The sequence below is a fragment of the Prinia subflava genome, chromosome Z (genome assembly GCF_021018805.1).
Source record: "Prinia subflava isolate CZ2003 ecotype Zambia chromosome Z, Cam_Psub_1.2, whole genome shotgun sequence".
NCBI lineage: Eukaryota > Metazoa > Chordata > Aves > Passeriformes > Cisticolidae > Prinia > Prinia subflava.
Window position 1 is genome coordinate 95,019,037 of NC_086283.1, and position 22,043 is coordinate 95,041,079.

Genomic DNA, 22,043 nt, shown 5'->3' on the forward strand with positions numbered 1-22,043 from the left:
TCTCTCTGCAGACACAGCTGCTGCAGTGCCTTTCGACAGCCTCCTCTACCACTTGGGCCTGTGGATCATTCATTCTTGGGCTGTGGGGGAGTGAGGATGTTCTCCTGATCAAGACTAGGAAAATGGTTGAGAGTCAGTTATGCATGTAGTTCCAGAGCAGGAAGGTGTAGAAAGGCAGAACTTCTCCAGCTGCTTGTTTTGTCACACTCATTTATTGCCTCAGGAAGAGCTGCCTGTTGTTCCTGGTGATACAGGTGCCCAGAAGACTCATGGTCTTGTTATGCTAAAAAAAGGAATATTTTGCCTGCTTTTAGACAAAAGATGGCAATCTATGCTGTCAACAGATCTCACATGCTTTTCTTTAACCTTGTTAATTCAGCTCTTTCTAATTTAAAAAAACACACTACACACACACACACACACACACTCCCCCCTACCAAAACCAAGCAAAAATCCAAACCAAACAAACTTGTTACTTTGAAAATGTTTTTTATCTTGGCACTGTAAAGACTGGTGTAATCCCTTTTTCCCTTTTATTCCTTTTGCCTTCCTGTGCAGCAGCTGTTTGCCCAGGTGGCAGGATGTAATGGAAACTCAGGCTGCACAGCTTGCAGGGACTGTTGCATGTATCAGGGATGCTATTTGGACTTGGGGCAAGACCATCACAAACTTGTAATGGAATATTGGTTTTGTGCCTACATTCTGCTGGGCTTTGTTCTGGCGTTTAATTATGCAAGTCCTGAGTTTCCTGCATCTGCCTCCGAACCTCATGGTTACAGAAGAGTAGATGTATTTTGGAGACTTGGAAGCAGGGCTGTGTGTCTCATGAGAGCAGCAGCAGTGCTGAGTGAGTCAGAGGACACTGAGGTACAAATTGCCCAGAAGATCTTTCATCTGTGGTCAGCTGACTGCAGTGATTCACTGTGTGTCTGCTTGTCCTGGACCCTGATGAAGTGTATTTTTGGGTCAGTGGTTTGGGTGACCCAAAGCATCAAGGGACATGCTGTATTGACTTCGTGAGACTAATGTTTCCTGAGGGGAGAGGATCTTGGTCTGTCCTGTCAAAAGAGAGTAAAGTTGTTAGGATGTGGTGCTGTTAACTTGCCCATGTTTTATCTCATGCAAATCAGGGAAAGCTAAACTTTGAACAATTATACAATCATAGAATGGTTTGGATTGGAAGAGACCTTAAGATCACTAGTTCCAATTGTCCCGCCATAGGCAAGCACATCTTCTGCTAGACCCAAGCTCCATTCAGCTTGGCCTTGAACACACCAAGGAATGGGACAAGTTCTCTGGCCAGCCTATTCCAGTGCCTCACCACCCTCACAGGAAAAACTTCTTTTTCTAATATCCAATCTAAACCTGCCCTCTTTCAGTTTGAGGCCGTTACCCTTTGTCCTCTCACTACATGCCCTTGTAAAAAGCTCTCTCTATCTTTCTTAGACTCCCTTCTCTGCTGGGTGACTGCAGTTAAGTCACCATATATCTTCTGTTCTTGAGACTGAACAATCCCAATTCTCTCAGCCATTCTTCATAGCAGATGTGCTCCATCCTTCTCATAATTTTCATGGCTTCTGCTGGACTCACTTCAACAGGTCAATATCCTTACTGCACTGAGGACCTCAGAACAGAGCACAATATTCCACTTGGGCTCTGAGCAGGGCAGAGGGGCAGAATCCCCTCCCTCCCCTGCTGCCCACGGGGCTTTGGCTGCAGCCCAGGACACGTTTGGCTCTCTGGGCTGGCAGTGCCCATGGCTGGGTCATGTGCAGCCTCTCAGCCAGCAGCACCCCCAGGTCCTTCTGGGCAGGGCTGCTCTCAATGTGTTCATCCTGAAGCTTCATACTGGGAGTTGGCCCAACTCAGGTGCAGGACCTTGCATTTGGTCTTGTTAAAGCTTGTGAGATTCCCATGGTCCCACTTTTCCAGCCTGTCCAGGTCCATCATGATGGCTTCCTGTTCTTCAGGTGTGTCAGCTGGACCACTCAGCTTGGGGTCATCTGCAAATTTACTGAGGGGTCACTTGATTCCTTTTTGTTGTCATTAAGGAGATATTAAATAATGCTTAAGGACCCCTGAAGGGCATTGGTTGTCACTGTCCATTGGGGTTCACAGCCACTGATCACTGCCCTCTGCATGCGACTGTCCCAACCAATTCCTTACCCACATAACAATCCACTCACTGCACCCATTAAATCCATCTGTCTCCATTTCAGAGAGGTGGATGTTGCAGGGGACTTTGTCAAGGGCCGTAGAGAAGTTCAGATAAATGACACCTGTAACCCTGCCCTTGTCTACTGATGTAGTCACACCATTAAAAAAATGTGAAGTATAAAAGGTGCTGAGACACTGGGGATTCTGACCTGTCTGCTTGACCTACAAGGCAGGGTTGGTTCTCAAATATATGTGGAAGCAATATAGATGTAATGTCTAAATAGCTTTTGCTGTATTACATTGCATTAATTTATTTACATTAGCTGGTTGTGCCTTGAAACAGAAGTTTAATATAAAGGATTTCTGGTTAATTTGTTTGCTGGAGCTTAGTGGGTAGCAATGTGGACACAGGTAGACAAAGCTGAAGGAAGTGTGCTAGTAGTAATAATCTGAAAGACAAAACATGCATTTATAAAGCTGTGAAAGTTAACAGTTGAATAAAAACCAATTTGATATGGGGGCATGGGATTGAGCAGTAGTTACAAGGGAAAGCATTCAGACAATTTTCAAAATTTTTATGTGTTTCAGTGCATAAATAAAGCTGTATTCAGATTAGGCTGCAAGTATAAATTAGGAACATCTGTCTGTAACAATTATGAAGGTTACCCAGAATTTTGTTAGCTTGAAAAAAAAAACACTGTAGAAGAATGAATTAAATAAACTCCAGGCTGATTGTGAAAAGAGAAGACATTTCAGCACAGATAGTTTGCTTTTACACACATTCTGGTGTGAGTACCTTATCAATTAATTACAGAGCAAAGTAGTCCTCCCTCAACTCATACTGAACAACTTCTGCAGAAAGCTTTTTCTAAAATCTGATTCTTGCTTATGAAGTAATTTCTGAATTTAAACCAGCAATTTATAGGACTTTTTGAGCTGATAAATTTTTTTCTACAACTGTTTTCTTTGTCTGTCTTAGTGGGTCATGATTTGTAATTGTAAAGAAATAGTTTGCTGTTGAGAAACATGTCTCTTCCTGTTAAACTTGGACTGTAGGTCTTAAATAGTTGAGAAGTCTCATTAAAAAGAATAATTTATATATGGCTATTGATAATAAATGGCTAGATGGATCAGATGCTGCTTTATATCTTTCTAGGCACCACCTTTAGTATATTTTAAAGCTACAATCCTAAAATTTTACTGCTTTTTACCATATGATTTTATGGTAAACACAAATCAGAGATTCTTATTGTAAGGGTAGGACATTAGTGTAATGTGTTCATCACAGCATCTGCTCATATAAAGAAGAAGTCATCTAGGCAGGCGAGTGCAGAGAATGAAGCACTATTCCCTAGCACTGCTCTGTGGCAGTAACTGACAGAAGATTGATTTGATGGCCAATTGATTGCTAGAAAGTTATGTTTACCAAAGGTTAGAGAGCCTGGCAGATGTATAAATAGAAACAGAAGATCTGTTACAGTCAAATATTATGGATGGAGCCTTCCTGGCAAGTTAGGTTTGTCTTCCTTATAAAATTATTCTCCTGACCACGTAAGTCTGTCAGTAGTGTAATATTCATTGCACTAGATAGGTTTTGTAACATTCCACACCAAAATGGGGAAAAAACCCCCACAGTACTCCCTCTTCTCCTTACTAAAACTTTAGTTCTATACAAGGCAATACCAAGTTATAATTAGATATTTTCAGCTGTTACTTCAGATGTGTGATTTCCATCTCAGTGTTGCTTGCATGCTACCCAGTTGATTAAAAATAGAAGTAGCTGTGGCAGAAACAGTATTATAAATAGTTTGGCTGGAATAAATGCTACTATGTATGCAAAAAAATACTACAGAAATGTAGTCAGTCTTAAAATATGATTAAATTAGTCAGCATGCAACCTCATTTAGGTGTGGAATGCATAGTACACACACAAAAAAGGGTGGAATTGGACCAAATTGTGAGCTAGATTTTGAAACGTCTGCCTAGAACTGGGGTGGGGGAAGTGTTAGGTCACACCAGTGCTGGGAAGTATTTCAACCATTCTGAGATAAGGTTTATGTCTCCAAAAAGACAGGTGGTTTTTTTTCACAGATAACTATGTTATTCACAGAATCATGCAGTTTGGAAAGGACTTTGAAGATTGTTAGTGTAAATCTTTGAGTGATCACCACCTGCTGACCGACTAGTGCTGTGTCCAGTCATTTCTTGAACACTTGCAAGGATGGTGGTTCCACCACCTCCCTGGGCAGCCCATCCCAGTACTTAAAAACCATCTCTCTCTGATGTCCAGCTTGAGCCTTCTCTGGTGCATCTTGAGGCCATTTCCTCTCATCCTGTCACTTGTTGCCTGGGAGAAGAGGCTGACCCCCACTTGGCTGCACCCACCTGTCAGGCAGTTGTGAAGAGTGATGAAGTCACCCCTGAGCCTCATTTTCTCCAGGATAAGCAATCCCAACTCCCTCAGCTGCTCCTCATAGGATCCACTCTCTAGACCCTTCAGCTTTGTTGCTCTTCCCTGGATACACTCCAGTACCTCAATGTCTTCCCTGAACTGAGGGGCTCAAAACAGCACAGAAGTCAGGATGCAGCCTCACCAGTGCCAGCACAGGGGACAATCCCTGCCCTGGCCCTGCTGGCCACACCACTGCTGATCCAGGCCAGGATGCCCTTGGCCTTCTTGGCCACCTGGGCACTGCTGCCTCATGTTCAGCTGCTGGCACAGCACCCCCAGGTCCTTTCCAGCCCCTCTGCCCCAGCCTGTGGCCCTGCCTGGGGCTGTTGTGAGCCAAGGGCAGGAGCCAGCCCTGGGCCTTGTTGAACCTCACCCCATTGGCCTCAGCCATGATCCAGCGTGTGCAGATCCCTCTGTTGATCCTCCTGCCCTCCAGCAGGTCAGCACTCTCACTTAACTTAGTCTTATCCATGGACTTACTGAGGGTACACTTGGTGTCCCCTCATCCACATAATCAGTAAAGATTTAAACAGCATTGGGGCCAGTACTGAGCCTTTGGGAACCTTACTAGTGACCGTCTGCCAATTGATTGTGGCACCCTTGTCCCTAAAATTGTTGTCAGCTGGTGTGCACTCAGCCAGTCTCACTCACAGAGCCGAGGTATTTATTTCTTTCCTATTTGTGCTTAGATGAGTGCTGTGTGGTAAATCTGCAAAGCTAACAGCCATTCTTGAAACTTTACACTACATATCCACTTTAGCAAACAGAGGCATATTGGCTACAAATTACCTAGTTCTCGTATGAATTAGTATTCTACGAATTGAAGTAGTTTTATTTGTTGAAATGATTCTCTTGCTTCTCATGCTGATTAATCTGCATGATCAGTCTTGCTCTTCTTTTGAGTCAGTGGGTTTCTGGATCCATGAGGCTGAGGTCATGATCCCCCCAAATTGCCTAATTGCCTTTACTCTGTGTGCAGCTGCTGATTGAGCTCGAGGTCGCAGGAGCCTGAGGCCAGGAGGCTGAACTGGCACTGATCCCTTGCGCCACTGAGTGCATGAGGCTCTGTGCACCAGCCAGGTGACAACAGAAAACAGCAGGAGCTGATGACACAGCAGAAGGGCCCCAGACTTGCCCAGGCTATAGAAGCCCAGGTGGTGCTTTGTTCAGGGTCCTTCCTTTGAGGCTGTGAGGCCTGTTCAGGGGTAAGCCAAGATCATCACTGCTCTCTGGGCCCAGCCACCCAGCTGGTGTTTACCCAACGAAGAGTGCACTTGTGCAAGGCGTGGACTGACAGCTTCTCCAGCAGAATGCTTCAGGAGACAGTAGGCTCTGAAGGCTTTGGTGAAGGAAGACTACATCCGTAGACCTTCTGTCATCCTCTAGGCAAGTCACCTGATCATAAGAGGAGATCAGCTTGGTCATGCAGGAGCTGCCTTTCCTAAATATATGCTGGCGGAGCCTGATCCCTTGGATGTCCTGTATGTGCTGTGTGATCATGTTCAAGGTCATCTGATATGCTTCTTGGACACTGAGGTACATCATTATGCATTTACTTGATTTACCTACTTATTGTAGGTAAGCACAGAAATTGTGGTTTAGATGAATGGACATTCAGTGGGGAGGAGCAAGGACTGGCTGAATGGCAGAGCTCAGAGGGTCAGGATCAGGGCAGTAGAATCCAGCTGGAGGCTGCAGTCTCTGGTGTTCCCAGGGATCAATACTGGGGCCAGTCTCACTCAGCTTGTTTATCACTGGCCTGGATGAAGGGATCCAAGTATCTCAGCAGGTTTGCTGATGATCCAAACTGGGGAGTGGCTGATACCCCTGCAGGCTCTGCTGCCTTTCTGCTGGACCTTGGCAGGCTGGAGAGCTGCACAGAGAGAACCCTCATGACAAGGGCAAGGGCAGGGTCCTGCACTGGGGAGGAACAACCCCAAGTAGCAGCACAGGCTGGGGCTGCCCCGCTGAAGAGCAGCTCTGCAGAGAAGGACCTGGCAGTCCTGGTGGATCTCCAGGTGCCAATGAGCCAGCAGAGTGCCCTTGTGGCCAGGAGGCCCAGTGGGATCCTGGGCTGCACTGGGCAGAGCGTGGCCAGCAGGTCAAGGGAGCTGAACCTCCCCTCTGCTGGGCCCTGAGGAGGGCACACCGGGAGTGCTGTGTGCAGTTCTGGGCTCCTCAGCACCAGAGAGACAAGGAGCTCCTGCAGAGTGTCCAGCAAAGGCCACAGAAATGATGAGAGTCTGGAGCATCTCTGATGAGGAGAGACTGAGGGAGCTGGGCCTGTTCAGTCTAGAGAAGAGAAGACTGAGAGGGGATCTCATCAGTGCATGTAAATATCTCAAAGGTGGGTGCCAAGAGGATGGTGCCAGACTCTTTTCAGAGGTGCCCAGTGACATGACAAAAAGCAGCTTCACCTCAACATGAGGCAGGACTTACTTATGTTGAGGATGGCAGAACAGTGGAACAGGTTGCCCAGAAGGTCCTGCAATCTCCCTCTCTGAAGACATTAAAAACTCAGCCAGCAGTGTTTCTGTGTGTAACATGCTCTAGGTGACCCTGCCTTGACAGGGAGATTGGACCAGATGATCTCCATGGGCCATCCAACCCTAACTATTCTGTGATTGTCATCTTCACTAATGAAATTAGCAGGGAAGATACATTGGTACTTTCCCTGACTCAAATACATTGGTGGCATGACTGCAGAAAATGTGAAAGCTGATACATTACCCTGCCAGTTTAATCATATAAATCAGTATATGAAGTGGGAGTAAGTTCTTATACTATTCCCTCTTGCAGACTTATTTTAGGACTGGCTTGTCTCCTTCTGGTTTAAAACCATTTAGAAAGTGTAGAGAAAAAATATTGTTGGCTTTCTTTTACTTCTGTTTCATGTTGAATAGATACAAATCTGAAGGTGCATCTTCTATTCTTCTTTTATCTTTTTATTTTGTGAGGGTCTTTTGGACTAGTTGCACAAGAAATCTGTGCCTTTGGAAAGTTCTTCCCATTAATTAGCAGATATTTCATGACAGAAACTTACAGACAAACATATTACACAGAGATACAAATACGAGTAACCTTGACTGTTCCTGTTAGACCTTATTAAGCTGGTGTAAATAGGATTATCAGTCAAAGGTAAGAGGAAATTTAGGAAATGTAATGCTTGCAAAACTTAATACAGTTGCTGATGTGATTTACTGTAGTTTCACTTGAATCATTTTGCCATATTGGACAAGGAGGGGAATGAAACTGTCTATAAAATGGCAATAAACCAAAAAGACTATCTGGGTCCTAATCTCATTTGATCTAGAGTGTTAGTAGTCCAAATAAAAACTATAAAATATATCTGACTTTATTGCTAGCACATACAGAGGGAGCAGGTAACGATATAAATTGTGGAAAAGGATTTATCACAGTTACATGTTTGCTTTTTTTATGCAAGGGTTGTCTGTCCATTGTGTTTTTTAGCTGAAAACCGTATCTAGGGTGAAACAGTGCTTTATGTCAAAAGTTCAGAAATTCTTACACACAGTGGTACAGCACTGGTCTAGTAATTTGTATTGTTTTATCAATGATTATTCCAGTAAAATTGTCAGTATTAGGAAGCTGGGGTTGTGCCTCAAGGTAGTTGGTGCTAGATATCAGCTTCCTCTCTGCATCAGAGATTTTAGTCCTGAGATTGATACAGTGGATGTGTGTGTTCTTGCACACATTTTGATGCTCTCAGATAAATAATAAAAATAGCAGACTGGTCAGGTTTGTGTTATGTTCCCTTTCTGATAGGGAAAAGAGCATTGAAATTCCCAAATTACATTTTTTCCTGTTTTCCTGTGATGGATACTCAAAATTGAGATTGCAACTAATTAGGGAATGTGGATAACATCAGCAGAGAGAGCACTGTAGTATCAATGTGGATCATGGGATTTTTGTTGTTTTATCTTTGGAGAGGTTGAAATCAATTTTTCTTGATTTGGAGTGTGTGTTGACTGGTAATTGACTATTTGGGAAACAGTTCATGCTGGTGGTGTCCTCTTGCCTAGCATATAGGAAGAGGAATAGTGACAAAAGCCTTCTGCAGTTCAGCAGCAAACAAGTGTGGCAAACAGGCAGGACAAGGCAGGACATGAAGAAAAGGCCCATGAACAACTATGCTTAGATTAATCTGGTTTAGGGAATCTTCACATTTTTTCAGGGCAATTAAATCTCTGTAAGAAACAAAGCTTCAGCTGAAATTGAACAAGCTGAAAAATCAAATGTTAGGAGAAATGTGTGACTAGAGTTTTGAAGTGGAAAAAATGAAGTGTGCATTTTGACTAAGCTGTTTTCAGAAACGAGATTAATATTTACCTACTTGCTCTCCAGACAGTCTCACTTTTTCCAGTGTAACCCTTGCTTGAGAACATGAAACTTTCTTTCATATCAATGGAGTGTATTACTAGTAAGTTGTGTTGCTTATGCCCTTTGTTTCTGTTTTTCCTAGTTATTTCTCTTATGTGTGAAGAGCAGCTGCAGAGCTCTGTGGATCTGAGAGTGGGCTTTGTGGGCACAGCAGAGCTTTGACCAAAACCTGTGACTCAGTTCTAATGAGCTTAAAATGTAGTTCCAGTGAACTTTCCCTTTCTGGCTTGGTCTCCTCCAGCTGATTATTGTGAAGATGTTAAGGTAGAGCAAGACCTATATTTTGCTAGTGCTGATCAGTCCTGGAAAAAAGAACAAATGTATATTGACTTTTCTTTGCTCCTTTTATCCTGTGCAAAATAACTAATAAAAACTGTTGCAGTCAAAGCATGTAGGTGTAGGCAAGTCTCTCATGCTGAAGGCAGGCTTAATAATTTTATCTTCTAGTTACTAATATCAACAAAAGTCAGCAGCAGTTTCTGAATTGTATAATACAAAACATGATTTGCATCTGGGAAAAGGAAGGCATCTAGATTCTTGTGGGTGTAATGGTCTTTAGCTGCTGTGTTGAGAAGAAGTGTTGATGCTGGCCACTGTGTGCTGTGGTAGTGTTTTTTTCTTTTGCTCTTTAATAGTAGACAAAATCCTTTGTAGGTATGCCCATATAAAAAGCACTGCTTTCTGTTTGATGAAAGAACCTACAGATTCAAAGAGAACTTAAATAAATCACTGGTTTTAGTTGAACCATGGATTTAGGGTTTTTCCAGATCTGCTTAACTTTATAATTGTTTGTATTTGTTCAGGTGAACACTTGTACCAGTAGCTGGTATTTATGTCTTGTGTGACTTTTGTTGTTTTTCCTTTTTTTTTTTAATCTCCTTTTCCCATCATAGATGATAACACTTTTAAACTCTTATGATGGGAATATTCATGTGAACCTGGCAGCTGGAATCTCTTGAGTGTTGGTGTTTCAAACGCTTTGCAGTCCATGCATTTTCTCCATTAGTCACGTGGTGATGTACTTTGCCAAGGGATGAAATAAACTGTAGGACAGCAGGTCAGAATGAAGCACAGATTTTCTAACACTGTGTTAGATTAAATGATTTTGTGTACTTGGAGGTGGAGAGTTCATTCAGGGTTTTCACATTTTTTTCCTAAAGAAACTTTTTTTTTTAAAAAAAAATTGAGCTAAGAGTGCAACTTTTAACACTTAGAGCTAAGAGGGCAGCACTCTTAAGTATGCTACTATGTTTTACTGTGACTTATTTGACATAAGGAAAGATCATACCACTAGAAAATGAATGGAGATATTTACTGAGTTAATGTTGGCAACAGTTAATTTGCTCTCTTTTCAGAAAGGCTTCTGCTTTTCATTGAAAGGGCATTTTCACCTTTACTAATTACAGTAGCTAGTCTCAAATAAGGTGTGCTGTGTTATTATCATAAGGTAGTGGCCACTGCTGCTTTTTGTGGAGAACATGAGATCCAGCAGAAATAATGTTGTTAAGCATAGTTTGAATAATTCTTAACTGCGTTCCTGCTTCTCATTTGGGCAGTAGGTCACCGATACAGTTTGGCAGGGTTTTTTTTTTTTGTGATGATTTGGTATGTCTGTGACGCATTGAGTATTACAGACTCCACTGGGGTAAAATAGGTATGCCTCATTGTTGATTGTTGATGAATTTTGTTCCCATTAAAAATATGTTTGTAGCACTTTTGATTTACTTCCCCCCCCCCCCCCGGCCATGTCAGTTTGGTTATTTTTTTTATTTCCAACATTTAATGATGATACTCAAAACTGCTTGGAGTGACTGACTCTTTTCAGGTTCTTGCTACTTTCTCTGCAGAAACTGTTGCAGTTCTTTGTCTTCTGCAAAAAACACCACAAAAAGCCCTGGTGTAATTGTTTTCCTTTCTTTTCTGTTACTTTATTTCAAAATTTAGTTGGGAATGTTATTGTGTTGATCCCTAAACAATGTTTAACAAGGTAACCAAAGTTCTCTTGCCTACTAAGTGCTATTACCAATCGTGCAACTGAAGAGTCTTCAGATTATAGTGTATTTCATAGGAAAATCCTTACTGTTAACTCATGGAATCCTTCTGAAATGTTTCATCTTCCATACGGATCATACGGAAGTGTTTTTAATGCTATATGAGAATTTCTAGAATACTATGCAAAAAGCAAACCACATTTAACTGCTGTTTACTTAGTTGAGTCTATTCTGTTATAAATCTTAATGTTGTATCTGGTTCATCTGTAGGAAAATAGATTACTTAAATTGCTCTTGTACGTGATAAAGTGATTGCTTTCTCTGTATTACATGGGTTTTATACATAACCAGTTTGGCATTTTTTGACCCAGTTAATTTGTATTTAAATTTATAATGCCTAGCACCTGAATGGATACAGTCAACAGTGTCTGTAACAAATGCAGGGAAAGTTAACCCAGGAGATAAAAATGAATTGCACAGAACACACAATACTAAATTAAATACACGTGGCTTTTTCTGGCCAAGTTGGAGCCTAAGTGTCTCTTCACTTCTACAGTATATTCCCATTACAATGCGTGGTGGAATTGCAACTTGAAGTTTAGGGATGTGACAGGAATAAGTTACCATGCAGAATAACATATTTAAATTTTGAAATGCACAATTAAGAATGTGCAGAATTAAGGAGCATTGTGTTTTGTCTCAAGGAGTGTTCTGCTGTCAAGATCACTGTCTTGTGGCAGGGCAGCTGTGAATGGAATCTTCCTTGAGTAGTGGTAACTACTTTCCAGAGTTTTCCAGTGCAGAAATGGCAATTTTTGTTCATGGAAAGTGAAGACATGATATGTGGTTTAATTGCTGAGAATACACAATAAGCAAGCAAAACCCCTGGTAAACTGGTGGCTGTTTGTGAATGAGTGCAAAGAATCTGTAAGACTTCAGCTGAAGGGCAGAACTTCAGACTTTACCATAAGGCATCAATGATGCCTGGTTCCTTGGCAGCAGGTGTGGAAAAGGAAAGATAGTGATCTTGACTTACATTAGCAGTGAAGAAGGTATTGGTACAGTTTTCCTGAGAAAAGCTGATATAGAATTACATCTTGGACAAGACTAGAGCTCAGGCTGCTGAGAAGGAGGTGTTGCAAACACAAGCTCACTTGGGTCATCTGAAAAGAGAAGCAGTTTTATAGTTACACCTGTTTTGAGAGAAATCAGGTCCAAGTGAAAACACCTTAACTGACAAAGAAGGACCTCAGTGTATTTTCTGCATCTTTTTCAGACTAGGTTAATCCTGTGTCCTACTACAATTTTTAGGGTCAATAACCACTCCTAAAATTCCACCCTGACGTTTAATAGAATACCATTTCTGAGGCAAAGGTTTACTATTCCTGGAACCAGGAAATACTGTAGATTGTCATAGAAACAAAAGACAGCTATGCCAAAGAAACAAACTTAGAGTGGAAGGTGCACATTTGGTGTGAGACACTAACACCTGTCATTTGTTGTGGTTGATCTGTCTCCACACAGAGGTCTCTGCTCTGTGATTCAAAAGAACCAAATGCTGGCAGAGTTGGAAGCAATAAAATAAAAAGCATAAACTCCCGCTGCCTTGCTTAGAAGGTATTTAGAATGGATTAGTGCAATGACTTGATATATTAATCGTACAAAGAGGTCAAGATTAGCTTGTAAAAACCTCTTGCACTGTGTAATACCTTTCTCTGATAGATTGAAACAATCCTTTACTTTGTTATTTGCATTGCTTTCCTTCCTTATTGCCACATCCAAATGTAAGGTCTGCTGTCATCCCCCAGCTTATCTTCACCAAAAACATAGTAATTACTTAAAAAGAAACCCTTCAAATTCATTCCTCGAAGCAGTAAGTCTTGCTGTCATTGATGATGATAAGAAGGTGAATTGTATGCCATTCCTGATTTTTTTCCTTCCCACTGTTATTAATGCAGTGATAATGTTGCAATTTTAAGCTGTTAAAATCTAACATAGGTTAGCAGAAAGCTGTCAGATGTTTACAGTTTATGATGGATGGGTAGAGCAACAGTTTTTTTTTTTAAAAAAATCTCATGTTAATCTTATTATACTTAACACCTCACCAACTGAAGAATGCATAAGTGTAATTTGTTTTGAAAAGATGCACTTTTCTGGACTACTTTTTTTATGAGTGACTCGAAACTCTAAAAGACTTCTTGAATATTTGAAGATTGCAGTTGCTGGAAGATGAAGCAGATTTGCTGTGATTGTAAAATCCACCTTGTATTGACAATATTAGCTGTGTCTTTGGTAGTTTATGAATGTTGCAACTTTTTATTGGTTGTTTAAAATTGAACCTGTAACAAGCAATAAGCTAATGACATTTTTTCTTCCTTGCATATAGGAGATGAAATTCAATATTTAAATTTTCCATAACTTTCTGGTAATCTTTACAAGGAATGTGAAGAAGTCAGTGTTTTCTAAGTCACCTCTTTTTTGCAGATCTATTTACATAGTTTTGTTTTCTAAACCATATTTCTAATTAGTAGGGTGAAGGCTTTGACTCAGAATAAAGTTGACTGTATTTATTTTATTCAGTGTGATCTGTTTATAAGGCTGAATATCTGCACTGTGGTGAAGATACTGACCTTGTGCATACTGAAGTGTCTTAGAGGTGTGCAGGACCAGAGGAAGAACCATAATTACTGAAATAATCAAAAAGCACTGGTCTTGTCAAAACATGTTACTGATAATAAAATGCACAGAGTTGAGAGTTTGAACTGGTTAATGACAGCTGCAATTACATTCAATATACCTGGTTCTTAATGCTACATGGCAGCAATTTGGCACAACTTGCACACATCTCTTAAACCTGAGGCAAGGCTTATTATATTTTGTGACAACAGTTTTTGAGACACACAGGGCCTCAAGGGCAAGAGTCTCTGGTCCACTAAATCTGCTTTGTGTTATTGCAGTGGAATGAAATATCCCTGAAACCAGCCCAGCTTGAACTGGCCGGAGGAGGATTCCATGTAGGACAAGGGCAGAAGAGCACAGTGGGATCTTCCGGGGCAGAGCTGGTGACTGAGAACCATGCAGAGTCATAGTGAAGGCACCTTTTTCTCTTTTTAATGCCCCAGGTGCTTGCCTGCTAAGTATGTGAGCTGAAGGTCCTGACCCTGCTAAGTTTTACCTTCAGCTGTCTGCGTGCACTGGATGCTGAGCAGTGGAACTGGGGCAGAAAGGTCTTCTGGGTCTTCTGCTGAGGCTTTCAGAAAGGAAATACTGAACTGCCAGAACACTGAAATTGATGCAGGTCATGTGGAGCTTAACTGAGATCTGAGCTGGAGTGGTGCAAGCCTGAAGAACTGAGTGATTTTTGGTTTGGTATCACTCGTCCCTGTTCTAAGTGGCTGAGACAGAAACAGCTGGAAGGGGCAGGGTAAAACTGTTGTCTTTAGCTTTTTAGAACTAAGAGTGTTTTATATAGCTAGGAAGTAAATTATTTCTCTAATCTAAGCTATAAGCTAGATCTAAATCCACGTAGAGTATGTTTATACTTTCCCCCCTGTTTTGTGCAGAGCCAGTTGTGGAGCTGTGCTGTACTATTGCAAAGCTAGCATCAAGTTGGTGATCCTTCTCAGGAGGGAGAAAGTCTGTAGTGACACAGCCAATAATCTATTAATTGCCTCAGGCTGTGGAAAAGTCTTTGGGGTGAGTCCTAAGTAACACCAAAAAAAATCATGTAGGAGCTGTAATAATATAGTCTGATCTGAGAGAGAAAAACATGCTTCAGTTTACTACATTTTAGGTTACTTTTTTTTTCTTGGAGGTACTCCAGCTGGAGAAGCATGAGAGAAGTGACCTTTCATTTTAACATCATGGTTGTAATAGATAGGAAAAATGAGGATAGAAGTATTATCCAGGAAAGAGACTTGTTTTATTTCAGTACTTCTTTTGTTTATATGTATGCTGTTTTAAAATCCAGCCTTAGAAATGCAATGTTTTGTAAATTGTCCTGTATGAATTAGGTACTTGAGGTTTTGCTTTATTTTTTTCCTTTATATGGGCTGGTCTTGGCAGTTTTTAGCATCTTTATCAGTGAGCCATTATTCTTTTGGAACTTCATTCGATAGTCAAAAGTAGTGCTTCAGCATGGCATGCATGAGAATGTGCCAAGAGACTAATGTGACTTCAGGTATCTGCAGAAGCCAGTGTCTCTCATATGTGCTGCTGTTAAAATGATAAACTACAGCCAAAACACTCTGATTGAATAAAACAAAAAAATTTAAAGTACATGTTGCAGCTCAAACTCTCGTATGATTCTTGCTCCTATGGTTTGGCAGCTTTCCCACAAGCATTGTCTGTTACAGTAGGACAGTGCCTACCATTACAAATAAAGTTACATGTTAGAAATAGAACACAATGACATTGTAGTATTAAAGAAAAAAACACAAAGGGAAATACGTGGGTTCTAACTTGCAGTAACATTTTGTTCATGATGAATGTGACATTTTAAATTGAGGGGAATTACTCAGCTCCATAATGCAATATTGTATGCAGGTGTAACTATTCTTTTGTACGTAAGCCATGTTATGCTAAAAGATGTTGTTTTAAAATGCAAATTCTGAACAGTTGCTGGAACTTCCTAGGAAGTACAAGAATTTGTTACCAAGGCCCCTAATTCTGCTCTCCTATGCCTTTGCATTACGATGTCTAATTGCATTGTTTCACACTATTTTTTCCTTCCTCATTCACTGAACAGGATGGGTGGTGCTCAGGAATTGAGCTGCTACTTGATATTTTAGTCCTTATCATTCAGTTAGCAGCCCGGGCTTTATTTACTGCACACCATTTAAAACTCTCTAAAGAATACATAATTATTCATTCCCTTATAGCCTTTTATCTAAGGTGCCTGGGTGAACTATTTTTGTCCATTTGATTGTATTCTCATCTGTGTTTTCTGGTCAATACCTACAACTTTATTTGCTGTATGAAATAAATGCATGTGCACATACACAGAAGGCATATATAGTTTATTTACTTTTGGAAAGAAATTCTTCAGTTACTCCCTTTGATAACTTCTAGAATGGAAACTGTATCTGTTACATACTTTAAAATAGCTTTTTGTAAGGTCTTTGTAAATAAACTTAAAAGAATGCAATTAAATTACTAAATGCGTCCAGCCATGTGAGTTGAACCACTCACAGTATGTAACTTCATCTTTTAACAAGCATGATGCCTTTCAACATCAAATGTATCTTGACTGTGTGTCCTCTAGGTCAAGGGAAGTTGTCCTTTTATTTGAAAGCAGTTGATTCTCCCTGCTGGGCATGATTGCGAAGATAATGCCTAACTAATGTAGCATTCAGGTTCATGTGAGAAATAAAAAGAAATTGGGGAACTTGAACACCAGAACAGATTGCCTGCAGAGGTTGTGAGTGTCTGTCTTTGCAAAATATTCACAATAATGTTCAAAACCCAGCTGGATGTAGTTTGGAGTAATCCAGTTGCCTGTGGTGTGAGTAGGCTGGACCAGAGGATGTCCAGAGGTGCCTTCCATCCTCAGCTATTCTGTGATTTATACAATAGATGACTGTATGTATTTGTGGTATATATTTTTTGCTTGTTTCTGATGGGCAAAACTTTATGGATCTATCATAAAAAGTTGTTTAACTGTTAAACTGTAGTTTGACTATTTAACTGTTCTGCTTAACAAAAGCTGTAGAAAAATTTAACAGCCGAAACAGGTGTTTGTTGTTTATGCTAGTACTTTGCAGAAGATAGCAATAAATTGTAATTATTTATTGTGGACCAAACTATTACGTAGTGTATCTTTTTTGGGTTTAAGAATATAGTCTAAAAAGCTTGGTGGCAATGGTCACCTGCTCAGCTTGTGATCCCATTATTAACAGTTTTTGCAAATTATGAGTATTGGAAAGAACTTAGTTTATCTTTGTCAGTGACTCCCGCAAATTTTAATTGCAGTTGTTGCCAGTGCATCATAGCTGACTGTAAGGCTTTTCCTTAAGGTCTGTCTATTTCCTGAAATATTTTAATATTGCTGCTACAAAAAGATCTAGACTTTTCCAAATGCTAATGTTAATATTTCAAATAAGGAAGGAAGGTGGTACATGTAAAATCTGTCACATCTTTTATTGTCCGAGTTTCATCTCTCTGCTACTGATAGCATGAGAAGATTACTCTCAAAAACACCATTCCAATTAAAATATTTTATTGCTAATACCCTGTAACTTTTTTCTGTTGCAGAAGGAGTTGAGCCTTCCAAGAAGAGGAAGTTTGTGAGTATATGAATTTTTTCTCTATTGTGCTTAGATTGTAGTATGTATTTCTGACAGTTTTAGAGCAAGGTAGTTTTCTTTCCAGAGCAGTTAAAGTGGAGGTTGAATGTGGCAGTTGATCTGCCTTAGAATACATACAAAGAAGTTAATATTGTAAATGAAAACAACCTACGAGTTGTGCAGTCACCATTTTTATGCCCATCTTTTAGAGCAGCTATTGTGAGGGATTTCCAAAGGGATAAAAAGTTCTTAAGTTCAGGTTTTTGTTTTGTATTTAAGATTTTTCTTGTTAAAAATCAACGAAGAACTGTGCTTTCTCTGTGAATGTTATAAAAGAAACTTGTCATGCTTATGGAACTCTGTGAAAAGTCCTGTGGATAAGAAGGTAGGAAGAAAGCATAGATGTGTTCTACTAAATGTATAGGATTGTTAAGCTGTTATTTTGATTATGGAAATGAAGACTATATATTCTTTTATAAATTGTTAGTTATAATAATATGTACTCAGATGTGCTTTGCTTAGATTTCTGTACCTTGGCTTTGACTCTTCAGTGGTTTTGAGCTGTTTGGTTTTAAAGCTTGTGTTTTTTATTTGCATCTAATTTCTTATTTTGTATTAGTAACTTATTGAGAAAGTATTGGCATTAGAAAATCACAAAATGTCTTAAGAAGCAAGCTCTGTTCACTTACTGCTTCCTTTCAAAAATAATGCTATAAGATGATCAGTAGATTATTGGTGACAACACATTTTGAGTAAAACCCTGTGTCCTTGCACAAGAGTCGGGTTACTTGTTTTGACTTGATAGTGCTGTGCAGTTTTTAGGGATAGTAGGTGAGATATGTGAATAACTGAATCTGGAACTGCTGGGAAAGTGCAGTGAAGTGCTCTGTTGTTCTGACTCAAAGAGCACACCAGAAGTCTGCACTTAATAGGATATCTGCTATTGTTGGAAAATATCTGTATATCTGGAAAATATCCAACACATCTGCTATGTGTTGGAAAAGACCCTTGTTTTAGGTTTGGACGCATGAGAAGTCTTATGCTAGACAGCAAGAAAAACCATTATGTAAGAAAAGTCAAGAAAATAGAAAACTAATTTCTTCCAAGTATTTAATTATTTAAGTGTTTCAGTGACAGAGAGAAAAATAGCTAAAGAAAATGATTTTTGGTGCATTCTTTTGTGTTCTTGTTGCTTTATATTAACTGGAAAAATCTTGTGTGGGTAAGACTGCCTCTGTTAAAGTTAATGGCTAAACTGCTGTTCACTTCAGCCAGAGCAGCAAGTGGCTCTTGGAACTTGACCTTATGCTTGCTAGGATGTTTGACATTGAATGTTATTCGTTAGTTTACTCCAAATCTGAAAAATGACCACAGTGCAATCTTCTCAGTTGCTTTCACATATATATTGTTTTAGCTGAACACTGAGATGTTGCTGTGCTTTCTGTGATGTTGCTGAGGCCTTATAAAGTACAGTAGAGAACAGCCCTTGTCAGCATAGTTATTAAAGAGCTTGGGTTTCTGTGGATGGTTGTAGTGGGTTGACCATGGCTGGGTGCCAGGCACTCACCAGAATTTCTCTGTCACTCCCCTCTGCAACTGGACAGAAGAGAGAAAATGCAATGAAGGGTTCATGTGTTGAGATAAGGACAGGGAGAGATCACTCACCAAATACTGTCACAGGCCAAACAGACTTGAATTGGGAATACTGATGGAATTTATTACTAAAAGAACAAGGATAATGAGAAGTTAAATAAATACTAAGAACACCTTCCCACACCACTCCATCCTTCCCAGGCTCTTCCTTTCCCCTGTCAGCAGCACAGAGAGACAGGGAATGGAGGTTATGGTCAGTTCATCATACTGTTTTCTGCTGCTGCTCAGGGAGAGGAGTCCTTCCCCTGCTCCAGTGTGGGATCTCCCCATGAGAGACAGTTCTCCATGAACTCCTCCAGTGTGAGCCCATCCCATAAACAGCAGCTCTCCATGAGCTGCTGCAGTGTGGGTCACCCTTCCATGGGGTGCATCCTTCAGGCACTGCCGGCTCCAGTGTGGCCTTCTCTTTCCATGGGTTCACAGCCCCCTCTCAGGCACCCACCTGCCCTGGCCTGGGTCTCTCCATGGCTGCAGGTGATCTCTGCATCCCCAGGGACCTCCCTGGGCTGCAGGGCACAGCTGCCTCACCATGGGCTGCACCTCGGGCTGCAGGGGAACCCCAGCTCTGCCCTGGAGCTCCTCCTGTCCCTCCTTCTGCACTGGCCTGGGTGTCTGCAGGGCTGCTCCTCTCACATATTGTTGTTCTGCTCTTCTCTGGCTGCAGTTGTGCCTGTGCAATAACTTTTTTTTCCCCATGTTAAATCTGTTATCACAGAGGTGTTAACATCATTTCACTGTCCCAGCCTTGGTGAACAGCAGGTCTGTCTTGGAGTCGCCTGGCATTGGATCTACCAGACACAGAGAAAGCTTCTAGCAGCTTCTCACAGAAGCCACTTTGTAGGTCCCCTGCTACTAAAACCTGGCCATGCAAACCCAATACAATGGTATTTTAAAATTACTTTAATAGTGCTTAATTAAAACAGCTCATACTGCTGAGGTTAGCAATAGCTGTGGCATCAGGGGTTGTATGCATGGGCTGTGCTGGCTGCTGTATTTTCATATTATATAAATTTTGACATGAAGATTGAACTTCAAAATGTGAAAAGTCCAGTGTTTTTGTTGGCATAGTCATCTAAAGGTCCTAAGCAGTTCCAGGTAGGCACATCTCACTTTCTCTTTTGGAGCTTCAGACCCAATGTCATGCCAAGGACGCAGCTTTAAACAGGACAGGGAGAGCTATTTCAGGGGTGAGCAATCTCAGCATAGTTGGCATAAACTGAGATAAAGAGTTGTGGTTGACTGAGAAGTAAGCTTGTCCATGCTTGGAGCACCCCCTGGCTGTGCTGGTGCAACTCCTCTGGACACGAGGTGGAATTAATCTAGGTTGCAAATGGCTTCGTGCAGTTTCTTCAGCATGTTAAATTGCCTAACTGCACAAATGCCTTTCTTTCTGACAGCATGGTGTGGTGGCTTGGAGGCAGGATGAAAAGATGGGAACTTTCTCTCAGGCTGACTCCAGCACCAGAACTGACTTCATATTAGCATAGCATGGTTGTAAACCTGCATGGCTGCTAGCATCCCACTTTGCAAGACCACTGGAAAACTAAACAGGATTATATATTTGCACACTGCTACATGGGCGATGGGTAATTTATATCTTGGTAGAATATTTTTACTGATCTGCTTATTTTCACCAAACACTTCCAACCCTAACCCTAGCTGAGTTGGTTAGATCATGGTGCTTATAACACCAAGGTTGTGGGTTTGATACCTGTAAGGACCATTCACCTAAGAGCTGACTTGGTAATTCTTGTGGGTCCCTTCCAGCTCAGACTATTCACTGATTCTATAATATCAAGGAAGATACTTGTGTTTAAGTTTAAGCCAGACTCAGAAATACAGATTTAATTTGATCAGAATTAAGTGTTGCTGTTTGTGAAGCACACAGATCTATTATGAGCTAGGGAATGCGTGATAGCATCTACACATCCCTATCCATTAGACATTCACAGTGTATCTAGCTGAAGTAGGTAGCCACAGATGGTCTCTCAGTGTGTGTTAAGCAGGTGAGTTTCCATCACTGAATTTAAGATGTGAGTGTCCTTATCCTGATTTGTTTTCTTACATACTAGCGGATTTCAGAAAAATTAGAACTTTTTATAGACAGAGGGCATGAACTCAAAGGTTATGGCAAAAAAAATTGCACTCAGCTTTAAGCTGATACATTCTGGTTTAAAAAGCCCTTCTCCTAAAAGAAAATTTTCAACAGGCTTCTCTGAGGTGGAGAGGAGCCCTCAGGAACAGCAATACATAAGAAGTGAGTAATTAGAGGCAGTTTCTCCTTTTGTTAGAGCCTCAGTGCTTAACGTACATGCAAAAATCCTTACTTTTCCAGACTAAATCTGTTCTCTTTCTGTCTTCTTTTGTGTAATTTAATTTGTTTAATACAAAGATGTATCTCTTTGATGCATTTATTTTTGCTGCATCTGTCCTTCTCCTTACAGTTCTGAAACTAATTTCTGTAATTATAAAATATGGACTCAAGTACCACTAATTATATAATCTGCTTGCGGAAATGTCAAAGTTGGTCACAGAATTTTCATAAAATTAATTTATGCATTTCAGTGAAACAGCTGATACCCTTGGATAACAGCAACATAAGATTATGTCCAGCCAAGAATTCAAGAGAAACAGTAGTTAAAACCACTGCTTGCTTAGGTGCTTGATTAAGTAAGTTTCAAGAAAGGCAAAACCAATTTACTAACAAAGTTTTTTTATCAGTGAAAAGTATGGACTGTCAGTTACCCTTAGGGAAAAAGTGGGAATGATTTGTAGTGTGGAAAAAAAGAGAAAGCTGCGAGGCCCGGTCATGTAGGTGGACAGATTCAGAATTTGATTGACAGTTTCTGTGTGCACATAGATATCTACATCATAAAAAAATTGACTGTGTTCATAAGTGACCTGTTACCTGAAATTTGGAGAGTGGAGTAGGTTAATTATTGTTGCCAGGTAATGAATTTCTCCATTCTGGTATGGATGGATTGTGCTCCAGTAGATATTCTCCATAGCCTGTGTGTGATTCTCAAGTTACATGTTCTTTTGTGTTGTTACTAGCATTGTTTCTGTCCTCAACTTTAAAGGGTTTTCTACTGCTGTCACTGAGTG

At 40.7% G+C, this 22,043-nt stretch overlaps 1 protein-coding gene across 3 annotated transcripts in view; it reads left to right on the top strand.

The window, feature by feature from the left end:
- Window positions 1–22,043, top strand: part of MAST4 (microtubule associated serine/threonine kinase family member 4) — a 275,995-nt gene that overhangs the window by 112,910 nt on the left and 141,042 nt on the right. For all 3 annotated transcript variants that reach the window (XM_063423907.1, XM_063423908.1, XM_063423910.1), the window contains one exon: window positions 17,254–17,285. In XM_063423907.1, the coding sequence (XP_063279977.1) occupies window positions 17,254–17,285 (32 nt within the window). The remainder of the gene's footprint in view (window positions 1–17,253; window positions 17,286–22,043) is intronic.